The sequence below is a fragment of the Balearica regulorum genome, chromosome 1, assembly GCF_011004875.1.
Source record: "Balearica regulorum gibbericeps isolate bBalReg1 chromosome 1, bBalReg1.pri, whole genome shotgun sequence".
In the NCBI taxonomy this organism is placed as follows: Eukaryota; Metazoa; Chordata; class Aves; order Gruiformes; family Gruidae; genus Balearica; species Balearica regulorum.
The window spans coordinates 97,682,792-97,697,708 of NC_046184.1; the positions used below are offsets into that span (position 1 = coordinate 97,682,792).

The 14,917-nt window shown below is 44.4% G+C and overlaps 1 protein-coding gene across 7 annotated transcripts in view; it reads left to right on the forward strand.

Moving 5' to 3' along the window:
- The window catches only part of PHLDB2 (pleckstrin homology like domain family B member 2), a 70,520-nt gene that overhangs the window by 3,479 nt on the left and 52,124 nt on the right, over window positions 1-14,917 (forward strand). For 6 of the 7 annotated variants that reach the window (XM_075767773.1, XM_075767801.1, XM_075767815.1 and 3 more), the window contains exons 2-3: window positions 5,426-5,535; window positions 8,866-10,214. In XM_075767773.1, the coding sequence (XP_075623888.1) occupies window positions 5,487-5,535; window positions 8,866-10,214 (1,398 nt within the window). In that variant the 5' untranslated portion in view covers window positions 5,426-5,486. Of the gene's footprint in view, window positions 1-5,425; window positions 5,536-6,756; window positions 6,794-8,865; window positions 10,215-14,917 lie in introns of all 7 variants that reach the window. The other variant, XM_075767784.1, reaches the window with a different exon arrangement.

Genomic DNA, 14,917 nt, shown 5'->3' on the forward strand with positions numbered 1-14,917 from the left:
TTATTACTACAACAGCTATGTTGTTTGTTTTGGGTTTTGTTAGTCTGCACAATGAGATATAAGCAATCAATCACTGTCCACCAGCAAAGCTTTCTTTTTACCATGTCTGTGTGAATTTTCTAAGTCTCGATTTGCAATTCTTTTGAGCACGCTCAAATTTTCCATAGGAAAGGAGTTAATGATATAGTGTCAGAACAATACCAGGGAGCTTGTCACTAGTGGTGTGAGATGAATCATCCATTGGGTCAGATAACTGACTCTTAATCTTAACTACCAGAAGGCTATCAAGGTAGAAAAGAGGAGTATGACTTGAGCTGTCTTGTCCTCTGCCAGCCCTGTTTTTCCACATGAAGAAAAGTGTTCACTGTTTTAACAGAAATCTCTTCTAATTCGTCTCTGCTTGTTGGTGGCTTTTGTTTGGGTAGAAAAGAATTAACTCTCCTTCTTACCTCAACTGATCTCGGTGAACTAGTCCACATGAAACAGTGGTTTGTGTGACTGCAAAATAAGGAGGAGGCACAGTGATGTCTACTAAAATAATGCGGTTTGAGCAGGTGGTCTAATCTCTTGTCCTACCAAATGCACAGGCATGAGATAAGATTCATCGAAAGGTGTACTGTAGCAGTTTCAGTTTCAGGTAAAGAGTAGGTATTATGGCACAAAAGTTATAAAACTTCAGTGTTTTCCTCTGTCGTTTTTATTTGGACACACTCAGCAGTCAGTGTCTCTTATGTCAATGGTTTAAATCTCAATTTGTAGTCACCAAACTATAGTATTTACATGATAATGAATGTTTTAATTTTTGATGCACATTTAAAATTGTCAGTTGTCATGACCTGATTAAAATGATTACATGGTTTCCATCTACTGGAAAGAGCAATTGATTTGACAATGCCTACAACATCAATCCTTATCAAGTAGGAGAGAATCATGGTTACACAGTAGGACAGAATAATTAAAAATGTCATATTTGGGTGCAATTTTTGGAGTAGTTGGGGTAGTTATTCCAGTAAAATAGATGCGATTTATGAGAGGAACAAAGTTATCTATCTAAGGTGTTTTATGTTGTTGTTGCACTGCCCTTTTTCTGCTCCTTCTCCAATATCCAGCACGATAATTTCTCAGAGGAAGAGATAAGCCATAAGAGCGGCTTCCTCTGCCGCTCCCTTTTCCATATCGGAAACCTGCAGGATTACGAGGGAGTGATTTAGTCAAATCTGATTCACAGATATTTTACTTTTATTTAGTGTTGGTGAAGGTGCCAAACTGTGAGCTCTGTGAACTAAAACACCCTACGCCTGTAACCAGACCTTGTGCTCTCTTGCACTGTGGGAACCAACGTATTGCAGGACCTATATCGTGAAAAGCCAGGGACTGAGCAGATTTCAGGGCTATGCTGGCAGGAAATTAGCTGTAGCTTAGGGTCTAGTATATTGTGTTGTGGGGGAGGAGGAGGAAATGAAGAAGGATGTTTAAGGCAACCTTTAGATAACCGCCTTGCTGAGTTGCCCAGTTTTTGGCAGAGATGGCCGTGTTCTCTCTTAAGGATGTGTCCATTCGCTAGTTTATGGGTACAGAATCTCCACCAAATTATGCAGGTGCCTTTCTGTCAATGTATTGCTTTGGTCTGACAGTAGGCTTTAAGGGATTGGGAAGAGAGGGATTTACACTTGAGTGGTTTGGAGGTAAACTATAGATCCTGGTCAGTTTTATTTTCCCATCAGTTTGAACCTATCAGGACTTTTGTTTATAAACAAACAAAATCAGGAAAAAAAACCCCCAAACCACCCAAACAAACCAGGCTGGATTTAATCAGAAGCATGTACGTTGTCCTCAGATTATGCAGGAAAGAAGTAAATCAACTTGGTAATGGAGCAGTCCATTCATGCACGTAGGTGCGCTACACTGTGGGAAAGTTAAATCTTCAGGCGCCGAAGCCATCGGCACTCATTCACCAAACTTAGTTCAGGGTGGAAAAATTTAGGAGGCTTTCTTGCCTCCAGAACAGCCTGTGTTTTATTGGAGCAGACGAAATGGACCCTAATAATTTGAAAACCTTCTTTTTTCAGCACAAATGAAACTCTAATGATGGTGTGTGGACTGTGGCAACGATGGGGTTTTGTCCTCACCCTCCATCACTCGGGGCTTCATCTGTTTCCCGTGGGTGGCTGCACACTGCTGTAGGAGTTTGTGAAGAGAAGGGTCAGAGATAGGAGAGGGAACGGCAGCTGCTGGGAACCACTGGTAGTGTTTTGTGAGAAACTGAAAATGAAGAAACAATGAAGTGCAGAAAAGCCTTAAAGGAGAGACGGCCAAATTTAAGAACTCTGTTTAACTGTTTATTTTTGGTCAGAGGAACACTTTACTGTGCCTGGGGCATTGCGACCGACTCCGTTGGTAAGGTAAGAGCAAAGCGGGTGCCGTGGCAGACTCTGCTGAAGGGAGGTGGGTATCAGCCCAGGCAGGAGTCAAGGAAGGGGAGAGAAACCACGTGGTGAGAAAACATCGCCTTAAATCCATGGGCTAAATGCCTGGTAGAGCTGTACCTGCAGCTTGGTAGAGCTGTACCTGCAGCTTGGTTGAGCTGCAGCTCTAGGGTCCTACACCAAGGAAAAGGAGTTTTTACTGTCAAGCCACCCTGTGGCTTATAATATCTTAAAACTGGAATCCTTTGTTTGACTCGCCGCTTGTTTGGGTCATGAATCACTGTTTCTTCTGGTCGTTAGTGAAACAAAACTTAATTTGGCCTGGACACTGTAGAGATGAAACACAATTGGTAATGCTGTATATATTCACTTCAGATGACTTTATAAATCCCAGATGAAATCATTTTGCTTCGTTCCAGCCAAGGCAGAGCGTGGCATGTGCTCTGTAACGAGAGTCAGCCTCGCTGGTCGTTGGATGAGGCCCTGCATAACCCTCATCTGAAAGAGTATGATTTCATGAGAGCACATAAACTGTTGATTTTGAGCTGTTCATTTGCTCAGTTCATTAATTCATTAATTATTTCTTGTTTATGCTCTTGTTTATGCCCCCAAAAATCCAATTATTGCTAGGTGATGACTTCTCTGATCTGTCATGCTCTGAGAAGAGAGATGTGTAATGAGTTCTCAAACTGAAACCATATAAATATTTAACCTTAAAGACAGTCTTCCTTTCAGCTATTAGCAAACCCAGGTATTCAGCAAACTGAACTGAAGATTGAATTTTCAATTACATAGAAACCCTTCCCTCACAGCTGTTCTCTCTTTACTTTTTGTCACATTGATTAAGTGGTAGACGTCATCTCATGAGATAGAAAGGATGAGGTTTTTGGTGATCTTACCAATGATTTTAACCATAAAGCAGCAATGCTAGAGATGAGTATGGCACTCAGGAATCCAATTATGTCTTTTCCTTTTTCTAAAAGCAACCCATTCTTCTGCCTTTTAATTCCAAATTGTCTATATTTGAGTTTGATGATATAATTATACTTTTGTTACAGAACAGTGTGAAATGTTGAGAGTCAGTAGTTTTCTGTGTCAGGTTGAACGTGTCCTGAAAAGCTAAATGTTTGATTCTTTTCTTGGGAGCTCTGAGCCTGAAGCGTGGTATTTTTACTAGCCGTTATGCAAGCGATGATGGCAACACAGTGGCAGTTTTAACAGGATTTCTGCCCTGGTCCTTCACATTTTGTAGGCGGACAAAAGGCAGAGATCCTGTTCGACAAGTGGGAGAGCCGCTGTTAGCTCTGGCCGGGCTCAGCTGCCTGTCGGCCGCATCCCCCACAGCCCCAGTCCTGGCAAGGAAGGAGCCTGGGATGCTACGCAGGTTTTGAGTTTGAAGGATACGAGGCAAGCTGGAAGAAATTAGGGAAGGAGTCTCTCCATGGGGTGGAAGATCCAGTGGGGTGAAAAGGATAGTAAACGTTCCATGTCAACAAAATAACCTGTTGAGCAAGAAACTTGGGTTGAAAAGCTATCTGCTGTCCTGGCTGTTTCCCACCACCTGCTCTGGAGAACTTCAGTCCTGTGGTGCTGGAGAGGGCAGATAGGGTGGGTGAGTCCCCCAGGAGGTATGGCACTCTGAGGGTCTCCTTCCTCACCCTGGCTCCTTGGAGAGCAGAGCCGTTTTTTGGGGAACGGTAGATTGCAGGCTTGTGGCGGAGGCTGTCAGGGTGAAGCCCACCTCTTGCTGAGACGGGGGAAGAGGTGCCTGATGGGGTGGAAACTCTCCTTTTAGGAGTGAGAGATGACCTCTGCAGAGAAAGAAAAAGCACTGCAAAGTGACACCAGCGCAGGGGGATTCCTGGGGGAGCAGAGGGGAGGGACGGGTCCCCGACCCTGCGGAGAGCACCTTGTGGGGAGCAGGTGAGGGAGAAGCCAGAGGTCACAGGGAAGGAGCCTCCCTCTGTGGGGACTAGCAGCCAGCTCCCTTCTCCCAGGGCAAATAATGTGAGAAAGCACAGCACGGAAAGTCTGTGCAAGGGAGACCTGGAACGTTGCGGCTGTGATGACTATGGTTAATTAAATAGGTGGCTCGTCTCTAGACAGCCCCAGACATCTGTCTCCATTCTTCACTTGTTTTTCTGCTGCGTTTCTATTTGCTCGTCCAGAGTTAAAGCCCAGAGGACCTACAGATGGTCACCATTAATTTTGTCACTTGATGTAGTTTTTTTAAAAGCTTTTTTGTCGACCTTTTAAAAACAGATGTGTGTGTAAAAAAGATTAAAAAAAAAAAATCTTTTTATAGAGCAACTCACTAGAGGTCTTGTATTTGGATTTAAATTTAATTTTAGTCTTTAGTGGCTGGGATTTAATTTTGGTGTTTCTTTTAAGCCAAGTCTCGTGTAGCCATATCAATTTTTTTTTTTTAATTTTTTTTTTAATGAACTTTAAAGAATCTGTGTGCATTCCTAGTCTGGCTGCTTTGGAACCTCAGAAATCATTGCATGCCAAAACATTTTCTGTGTTTTGGATCGCATACCTGTTTTTACATAGGTTTCTTCGTGATTACAGGGTGCTGGTGTTGTGTGGGCTGGATTTGGGCTATGGGCTTTCAAAAATAAAGTCTTCTGCAGAGAAGTCCAACCTTGTTAATGATTTCTTAAGCAAGCCACAGGAACACAGATAAAACTCAGGAGCTGTGACTAGGAACTGCCTGCACAGAGTCAGGATCATAGATAATAGCTGATTATCAAATCCAATTATATGAACTTTTCAACTGATAAAACACCTGCATTCAGTTGGTTTGGTTTGGTTTTTTTTTTCTCCACATTAAACATGGAGTCCCCTTTCCAAACATATTTTGACATATTTCTTTGAGTTGTCTCTGGAAATTTTACCATAAGAAAAGGTGATCTTGATTTATATTATACACTTGAAAAATATTCTCAGAATACACTTCTTAATGCAACATTTTTTTTCTTTTGTTACTTTCTTTGCAGGTCAAAATTTACCTGGATTGCTCAAATTAACGTTGTTTTTACCATCCTGTAGAAGACGAATATGATGCCGAACAGAAGTAACCTCTCCTCCTTTCAGAATGTTGGATCAGGTAATCAGTTAATAAAAATGAAATTTGTTTGTAAATGTACAGAGATCTCTCAGGATCTGTTATCGGTTTTGGTCCTTTAATTCTCCCGACACATGGATAAGATCTGTTCTTATTCCATGTCTAACTCCATTTACCAGCCAGAATAAGGCCACAGCTGGATACGCTGCAGACAGCCCACCTTCCCCCCATCAGTTTAATGCCTGGCTAGAACCAGTGACCCCCAGCTAAACAACTCGGGAAAGGAAGAAAAGAAAAGGAATGAGGGGAGAGACAAAAAGAAAATTAAAAAAAAAAAAAAGGGAAAAATTTCCTTCTGTATAGCTCCAGGCAGCAAATACTTTGCTAACCAAAGGAGCCTTGCGCTGTGCACTGAAGGTCACCAAGCAAAAGCTGGGGCTGACCTGGATGCAGGATGGGTTTGGGGCACACCACGTGCCGGAGCTCCCGGCCCTGCTCCCTATAACTGTGAAGGCAGCGTCGGCCAGGATGTGTAATGCATCCTGGCATATTCACAGTCTCATCCCAAACATTACCCTAAAAATAAACAAAACAAACAAGATCTGGTTTGTGGGAAGCAGCTACGGTTCAGCTAAACATATGCTGTAGTCCAGTTGGGATTTAACTGTGTGATTGCGGGCACTGTGGTGCTGGAACCGAAAATGCAGAACTGGCATAAGGTGTAGTAGAGAAAAGTTGACTCTGAGTGGCTACACGAAGGTATCATGACCTTTTCTTACTGTACTTGTTTGGATTTCAAGTACAATGAACCCTTCATTGCTGTGGTGAACAGGGCTGAAAGTTTCCATGAGCTAACTTGTTTTTTGGCAAAAGCATCCAGTCTTTGTAGGATTAAATGTGCCTTATTGGTGTTGCAAGGGAGTAATAAACAATTATTAATGTCGTATTAATGTGTCTGCTAAGCTATTTATATAGGAGCCAGTGGAATTTATGCAAAAACATTTGAACTTCAGCTGTGTTCAAGTTATGATTTGTACAGTACAATTTTGATTAGAGATTAGCTTTAAATTTTAAGAGATATTTGGAAGAGGATAGGAGAAAGAGAGATGGAGATGGAAATTAAGTTCTGTTCCACAACAGAAAGCTATATAAGTATATAAGGCATATACATTGTGCTTTATATCTGTGTTCTTAAATAACTTCCACATCTTGTTCTTCTTCCCTATTACACCACTAATATGATGAATGCTTAATCTTTTCCCAATGATTTTGTCTTGTCCTGACAAGGGTTCAGTTGAACGTGGGTCATCACATTCCTCCTTTTGCTCACTTGAACTTCTTCATTGCTGTTCATCAAAAGTTGTGAAAGTAGCTAAAAAATGTCAAGTAAAATGCCATGTTACAAGAAACTGCAGTTTCACTGCTCTCAGCAGTGATGGTTTGATGGAGAGCTCTGTGAACTTCCTGGTTCAAAGGCAACTTAGATAGTGGTATCATCGTAACATTTTAAAAATACAGCAAATAAAATCATGGTCAGCATAAAAATATTCTGTGTAGTAGTAAACTTGAGGCTTCGCTCTGAAGCTGCCAGTTAATGGTTTTGGCCACTAGCAGAGGTTGTAATTAACATATGCTTACCCAGGTCCACTATGCTCAAGAAGATGTTTGATTTAGTGGTACAGTGGTTCACCCTGTAATGCTGATTTATTTTTTTATTATTCGATTACATCATTAATGATGGTTACCTTTGTTCTTAAACTTATGGGTTTGTTCCTTAAGAATTGTGGAGAATATGTTATTACACGCTTAGATTTACCACAGTTTGCATACAGCAAGAGCTTATTTCCAGAAGCCTGTGGAACAGAGGTCTTTTGAATGATGCCCTGGACAGGAAGGAATACCAGGGGGGTTTTTTTGTTTTGTTGGCAAGGAAGGTCCCAGAAATTAGGACCTGCTCAAATAATGGATTGCCATCTTCCACCAGATAGCTGAACCTAGTGATCCTCATTGAAACTGAATCATCTCAGCTCTGCTATGAAGCTGTGGTGGGGAGTGGGAATCCAAATTTTGTGCCTAGGTTTGTGTAATTGTCTGAAGTGGTACTTGGAAGAGGATTAAAGTATTGTCTCCAAGGATTTTAAAAGCACTTTACACGTTTGGATGTTAGGTTTTCCTGCTGAGTGACAAGCTGAGATTAGGTTTGTCACGAGGTGGCTGAAGTCACAGGTGAAATGTGACTGAAGGAAGAGTAAATCCCAGATTTGACCCTTATTTTCAGAAGCAACACTCTGTGGCACTGCAGGAGCTGACACTGATTGCTTTACTAGTTTGAAGCACAGCCTAGCACATCCAAGGAGCTTCTGTAAATGTTAATGGTGCCATTTCTGCATCAGCTGAGTTCTAAGTGCAAGCCTGCCGGGCGTCCTGTTTATCTCCTGCAGTGACTGATGCTGTCAGAAGGTGAATTCCTTTCTCTGCTTTCGGCAAACTGGGGCTCAGAATTGTAGGCTGGAGCTTGACACTTTGTTGAACAATAACATCCACTACAGCAAAGGCTTTTTCATTCAATGTCCTCTTCCAGAACATTAATTATAATTCTGAACAAGCGTTAGGACCTGGAACATTAAACCCCCCTTTTTAATGGTCATGTGATGTTGTTTTGAATGAAGTCATGAGCCTAGCATTATACTTCCTTAAGGCTATCTTTTAGCTAAAGTGCTCTTTGCAGATGTAGTTACAGCTTTGTATTTTAAGAGCACTGAGCTTAAACACCTTGAAAAATGGGCCTCACTTTTGTACTTTTCCGTGAAGCTTTTCACGATGGTCCACAGTGTAAGCAGAAAGGTGACAAACTCTTACTGAGCTTTGAAATGAGCAGTATCTTACATTCTGTATCCTGAGCCCTGGGACACCTGTGTTCAGTTCTTTGTTGTTGACTTTGCATCTTCTCTGTGTACCTCAGTTCCTCAGCTGTAAAACGTCAGGGCAGTAATGCTTCCTTATCTCATGGACATCTTGGGAGGGTCAGGTTTAAAAAGGCTGAGCCAGAGTCCAGCAATGGACAGGACATGAAAGAAAGAGTTTTAGCCTCTTTCCACCTGTGTTCCTGATTTGTAGTATGAATTTGGTGATGTCCCTCTCCCCCCCTCCCTTTTTTTTTTTTTTTTTTTCTCCTGGTCTCCATCTTCTGCAAAAACAGAGATGGGAAGGTTGTACATACCCTCCTTTGCTTAATGATCTGAGACACATTTATTAAAAGTACAGTAATTATTAGAAAAAGTGTTCTTTTCAAGTTCATGTGCAGACATAGGCATGCAAGAGGCTACTTACTTATTTGCTAAAACTTTTTTTCTTGTTTTCTCTTCCTTACAGATTCCAGTAAGATTATGGAAGAGTATAGCCACACACAAAACCAGATGGAATTACAAAATGCTAGTTTGGGAAAGAGTTCTGTGGCGAATTCCCTTGAAAATGGTCTCCAGGATATTATGGAAAACCTCAACCCAAAGAAATATTCATCAAGTCTCAAATTTAAAACAAACGGGGACTATGCTGGCTCTTATTTAACCCTTTCACAACCTATGCCAGTTAAACCCAACTCTTCCTCCAGTGTTAAAAATATACACTCTATTACCAAAATTCAAGGTGGCAAGCAGTTCCCCTGTGAAAGCCCATATCTTCCAGATAAAAGTATCTCTATAAAGCATTTGGGTTCCGTATCGGGCACGTCTCCATCCCTCAGTGGGTACAGTTTAGGAAGGACAGACTTTGATATTCATGCCAGCAGAGAAAATGAGAAATCCCTTGGACACATGGATAAGTTTCACTACTCAAAGTACAGTCAGAAAAACAAATCGTATGACAATGTCTACTTCCCAGGAATGCTGGAGATGAAGAAGATCTCGGGCTCTCTCCTTACCATGTGGAATGGAAGCTCGGGGAATGAGCTGATGCTTTCACCTGCCAGCAATTCGGGGGCGGCCAGCATGCCTTCTAGCCCAAAGCAAGGCAGGAGGATGAATATTGAAGACAGCCTAGCCCTTCACATAAAACCAGTTAAACACAAGGATGTGATGATGGAGACTCTGGGTTCACGGCCTAGGAAATACTCCGGTGGATCTCTAAGTCATATGGGAATGTACAGTCGTTCCCTACCCAGACTTTATAAATCAACAGAAAGCCAACTGGTGCCATTAAGTTTGCCCCCCAGAAGCTCTCTGGGTAATACTAAAAGGAAAAAACTTGGAGAAAAAGATCTACCTCAGAATGCTTTAGATGCTGATAATTACCTGAATTTTTCTTCTTGCAGCTCAGGGGTTTCACCACATGCAAACTCTGTTTCTGGGAATAATCCCTATGTCAATTCAACTCTTAGTGTTCCTGCAAGCCCTCGAATTGCTAAAAAAATGCTTTTAGCCCCTTCTTCCCCATATCTTTCTGATGATTTTGACAGACTTGGACTCTCAGGAACAAGTCCCAGTAGTTCTTTCTCCCCAGTGGATTTTGACAGGTCATTCTCTGTCCGAAGAAACCTTTCCACCAGTTCCGTGGAACTTGATGACCCGGATCTGGAAAGTTATAGACAGACGCCAAACTCACTGCAAACGTCCATGCGGGAGCGGAAGAACAGCATTAGCTCCATTTCGGGAAGAGAAGACCTCATGGACTATCACAGGAGGCAGAGGGAAGAGCGGCTTCGGGAGCAGGAGATGGAACGGCTGGTAATTTTTTCTCTTCCTCTTAGTTTTTTGTGGCAGCATTTGCAAAACGTCCATCCCAGATTTAGCCATCAGGAGGGTACAACAAAGCATAGGCTGCCATGTTTTGAAATTCAAATGCTGCCTGCTTCAGACGCCTTGTTTATTATTGCAGTCCATGAAGCTAATGCTTAAATAGCGTGCTGCTGTAACAGCTCAGATAGACAGTACCATTCAACCATCTTAAAAAAATATTAGAACCCACATAAACTGTGTTCAGTCGTCCTGCAGGGTCTGTTAAAATGTCTACGTATGTAAAACCCACAAATTGCACTGCAGGGATCCAGCACTTCTTGTTTTAGATGATGGTACTGTTTTGTGGTAAGTGGGTAAGAAAAATGACACTCGGCTATAAGCTGCTCAGAGTTGTGTGCGCGCTGTGCTGCGGAGTCAGGTATACCTTGGTGTAGGTTCAATATTCATCATCGGAGCTTTCTCTGCTTGGTTGTGGTTTTTCCTACTGAGTATTTTCATTAAAATATAGGCCTCCTTGCTTCTCCCCCTTCCAAAATGGAGAGTAGCACAGTGGGACAGAGTTTCTCTCTTTGTCTCTAGTCAGTGGTAAACAGTACATACTGCTTCAGTTTGGGATTAAATCTGGTTGTAGAACGTAATTTCTGTGTTATTGAAACATCTTTTGGGTAGGAAAGAAAAAAAAAAGATCTTCAGAATACACAAAAGAGGTTGAAACTGCCTCTGAAAGGATACTTAGTGTTTCTTTGAAAAAAGCTTTCTCAGTGGCTACAAGAGTCTCTGACCCTATTAACGTGCATTCATATTGTACTGATTTTATTGTCCACATAGAAACCGAGGTCGTTATATGGGCCAATTTGTATTACTGAGTCTTAGGTTTGAGACATAACTTTACATTTGCGTGCTTTCATTCAAATCTCTATGGATTTGGGCAGAAATGGAGATAGGATACTCTTAAACCTGTCTACACGCAGACCTACAGACAGTGAGCGTGTAGGAGAGTTCAGTTCCCGGGCAGGCCGGGGTGAAAAGTCGTGGGGATGCCGGGACCAGTGGGATGTGGGACCAGTGGCCGCCCATCAGGGACCACCAGCAATGGTCTGGCACCTGTGCAAGGCCGCCGCTGCTATTTCTAGCCACACCTGCGAGCAGGTTCAGCTGAAGGATTGTAACCCGTTGAGACGTCTCCCTCCCACCTCACCTACGTCATTGACGCAAGTTGGTGAGGAAGGTGTTACGCCGGCAGAAACCTGCCTTTTCAGCCCGATCCGCCCAGCGCTGTAGCCTGACGCATGCAGTTGATTTGTAAGATGTGAAAATATTCATCTTTGCCTGCTTGGAACCAGGGCTGTAGAGTCAAGGCACGACCCCTCTCCCCCTCCTCGGTGAGCGGCAGGGCGTGCGTGCTCCCACCCTGCCTTGTCCCCTTTGCCCCCCGAAACCTTGGCCAGCTCCCGTTGAGGTTCCTCCTTGAAGCTGCTCCCGGGGCGAGGAGGGCCAGCTGCAAGCAGAAATGACTGGACAGCTTAGAAAAGGTGGTTACGCTTGTGCACGCAAAAGCGGGAAATGACAGCAGAAATGCTGGCAGGCTTTTTATTTCTTTTCTTGCTTCCTTCTCCCTGCTGTTCCTCCACTCCCTTTGGAAATCTTTCTCCTCCCTAGTCCTGGCGTTTTGTGTGTGCAAAGTGGTGTTTGCTTCTTATCAGAGGGTTTTCCAGACAGTCATGCTGTAAAACCCGAGATAATCAGTCATAAAAGACAATGTTGTAGAGCGTATTTGTATTTCAAAGAGAACGGCCTTTTTTGTGGCGAGGGATGGGAGATAAGGGGTTGTTTCTGTATTCAGTAATGCTAAAAATTGTTCTGGATTAATACTTGCATGTAATGACTTCATTATTTTTTCTTGACTGTTTCTTTTCTCGCCGGGCAAGACTTCTATCAAGTCCTGATTCTTTAAAAAGAGAATTTGCCTACTGTTTTTCCAAGCATAGTAAAGTTTTTGAAAAAAAGATGATGTTTTGTGTGTTGCATATAATTTGAACATGAAGGAACTTCCTCCTAATTGAGTTCATCTTCTGTTCAGGATCCTGTTCAATAATTTTTTTTTTCGCCTTGATAGAGCTATCTAGAGTTGAATATCAGGAGAAGGCCTCCTTCCAATGGTTTGAGACTCTGAAAAATGCCATAATAAATAGGTTTTCAGGTCTCTGAAAGGAAGGAATACATTAAAAAAAATAAATCCCCATATCAGCTCTTTGTACATTATTGCCTGTTTTGGCTTTGTTTTGGCTTTGTTTTATTTTTGTCCTGTGTGGATCTAGTCATGGGTCTATGCAAACAGCGTTTTTATATATCCAGCCTGAGCTTCCAAAGAGCAGCTTTGTCTGATCTTGTGTAACATGAGATGGAGAAAGGTTTACTCAGGCTTTTTTTTTTTTTTTTTTTTTTTTTTGGCAGGGAGGGAAGGTGTGCATAAAAAAACCCCAACCAAACAAGCACCCACAGATAGCAAAACTTTACTGAGTCAAAGTCCAGATTGAGTAGCTGGTAGGTAAATGGCGGGGGAAACATAGTCCCTCCATGCCCAAGTATACTCTTATATACTGTGTTTTTGAAGCAAAGTAGAAAGAAGAAAAATGTAGGAATATTCACAGAACTTATTCAGAAACACGAACCTCCTTTTTAGAAGGTTATACAGATCTATGGCTCAGAGAAGAAGTGGAGAGCATCTTTGCACCAGCACTGCCCCTGTAGCTATCCTGCTGGCACAGACCAAATTTGGGGTGTTGTGTTTGAGAGCTATGGTTCACCTCTGGATTTTTTTTTTTTTTTTTTTTTTTTTTTTTTAGCAAAATCTATGCACACATCGTAGTCTGACCTAGTATCTGCCCTGGGTCTCTTCTATTTACTTTCATTTTTTTTCTTTTTCTTTTCCACGTAAATTATTCTGTGAATTTTACTTGTGCTTAGTAGGCATTTTAAGTGACAGAGGCTCATCTGGAAGTTTGTATTTTGAGCTGCTGCTACGGCCTGAGTGTGAAACCAAATGATCTGCTGTCATTGCCTGAAGAAATAGAGAACTAAAAAAGCAGTACAAATAGTGAAAATACACATTGCAGGGCTTTTTTGGAGTGATTTAAACATGTGAGTTTTAATGTGTTCCTGTGCACCAAACAGAAAAGACGTGTGTGTACTTGTGTAGGATTTGGTGTTTCTCCGTCTCTATCTCTCTCTCTCTCTCTTTTGATTCGCCTCTTATGGTTCGGTTCACCCGAACTAGCTGAAGATTGGTACCACTTCCATTTTGCCAGCCTGTTCCTCTGTGACATGAGATTGGGTATTAGGAAAAACTTCATCGCCAGGGTTGTCGCCAGGCCCCGGAAGAGGCTGCCCGGGGAGGTGGTCGAGTCACCAGCGCTGGAGGAATTGCAAAGACCCGTGGACGTGGCGCGTAGGGGCCTGGTCTAGTGGTGGGCTTGGCGGCGTTAGGTTAAGGGTTGGGCTCGATGACCTGAAAGGTCTTTTCCAAGCGAGACGAGCCGGTGATGCTACATTGTCGGAAGTTTCTGAAGAGCTAGCTGGCCAGCTAGCTAGTTGAGGTTGCTGACCGCGTGGCGACGGCTAAGTAAGCGCGGGAAAAGGAGCCCAGGTCCTTGGAAGAAAGAGGAGGAGGAGAGCCCCCACGCTGAGGAATGGGGGACGCCCCTGGAGTAGCGAGAGAAGGCCAGCAGCCCAGCCGCTGTGCAAAGAGGCGTGTGAACGGCTGCCGTGGTCTGGCGTCGGAGCGAAGTGCCTGTAGCAAGAGTGAGTGCGGGGGGAGACGTTGTTGAGCTGGAGAAAGCAGCCGGTGGGTGGTGGCAGCATGGAGCGTGTGGGTGTGTGTCGGAGGGGAAGGCGAGGGGCCGTGGTGGTCCTGTCTGTCTGTCTGTCTGTGGAGGCGGGGTGTGTGTGTGCGCGCACGGTGTGTGGTGTTGTGGTGTGCAGGTGGGGTCGGTGCGCGGCTCGAGGTCCTGCGCAGAGCGGGAGCAGCACAGGCGGGGGGCGAGAGCCCGGTGTGCGCGGGGATGTGCGGGCTGGTGTGCGCGCGTGAGAGAGTGAGTGTCTGTGTGTGTGTGTGTGCGCGCGTCAGGAGCGAGGCGGGCGGTGTGGTATTGGGAGGGGTTGGCGCAGGGCGCGGGTGCGAGCGGTGGGGCGCAGGGCGGTGTGAGGGCTGTAGGGGGCGCTGTGCGCTGTGCCGTCGGGGTGGGGATGGATCGGAGCAGAGGCCAGGTCGCGGGACGCTGGTGCGAAGGGCGGCGAGTTCGATTCCCCACCCCCCGTTTTTGCCCGCCCGGCCGCCAAGGGGGCCCCGCGCACCTTGTTTTGTCTCTTGTCCTCCGGCCCCGCCTCGGCCCCGCCTGTGCTAGCAGTGCACGGGCAGCTTTGGCTTCCCTCCTTGACAGATCCTGATGGGGAGCCGGGAGGCTCGCTGCCCTCTTGCTCTTTCGGGCCCTTGCCACGGGAGAGGGCAGGGAGGCACAGGCAGGAGGGGCGCCTGGCTGCTGGCCGGGCTCAACCCTGGGCTGCAGCAAAGGGCTCGGCAAGGCTGGCGTGGGCGAGAAAGGCAGCGCAAGGCCAAGCCGGGCTGCCCGTGGGCGCAGCTGGAAGGAAACCTGCAGCAGCTCCAACCCGGCCGAGGCTGCCTTCCACGGACA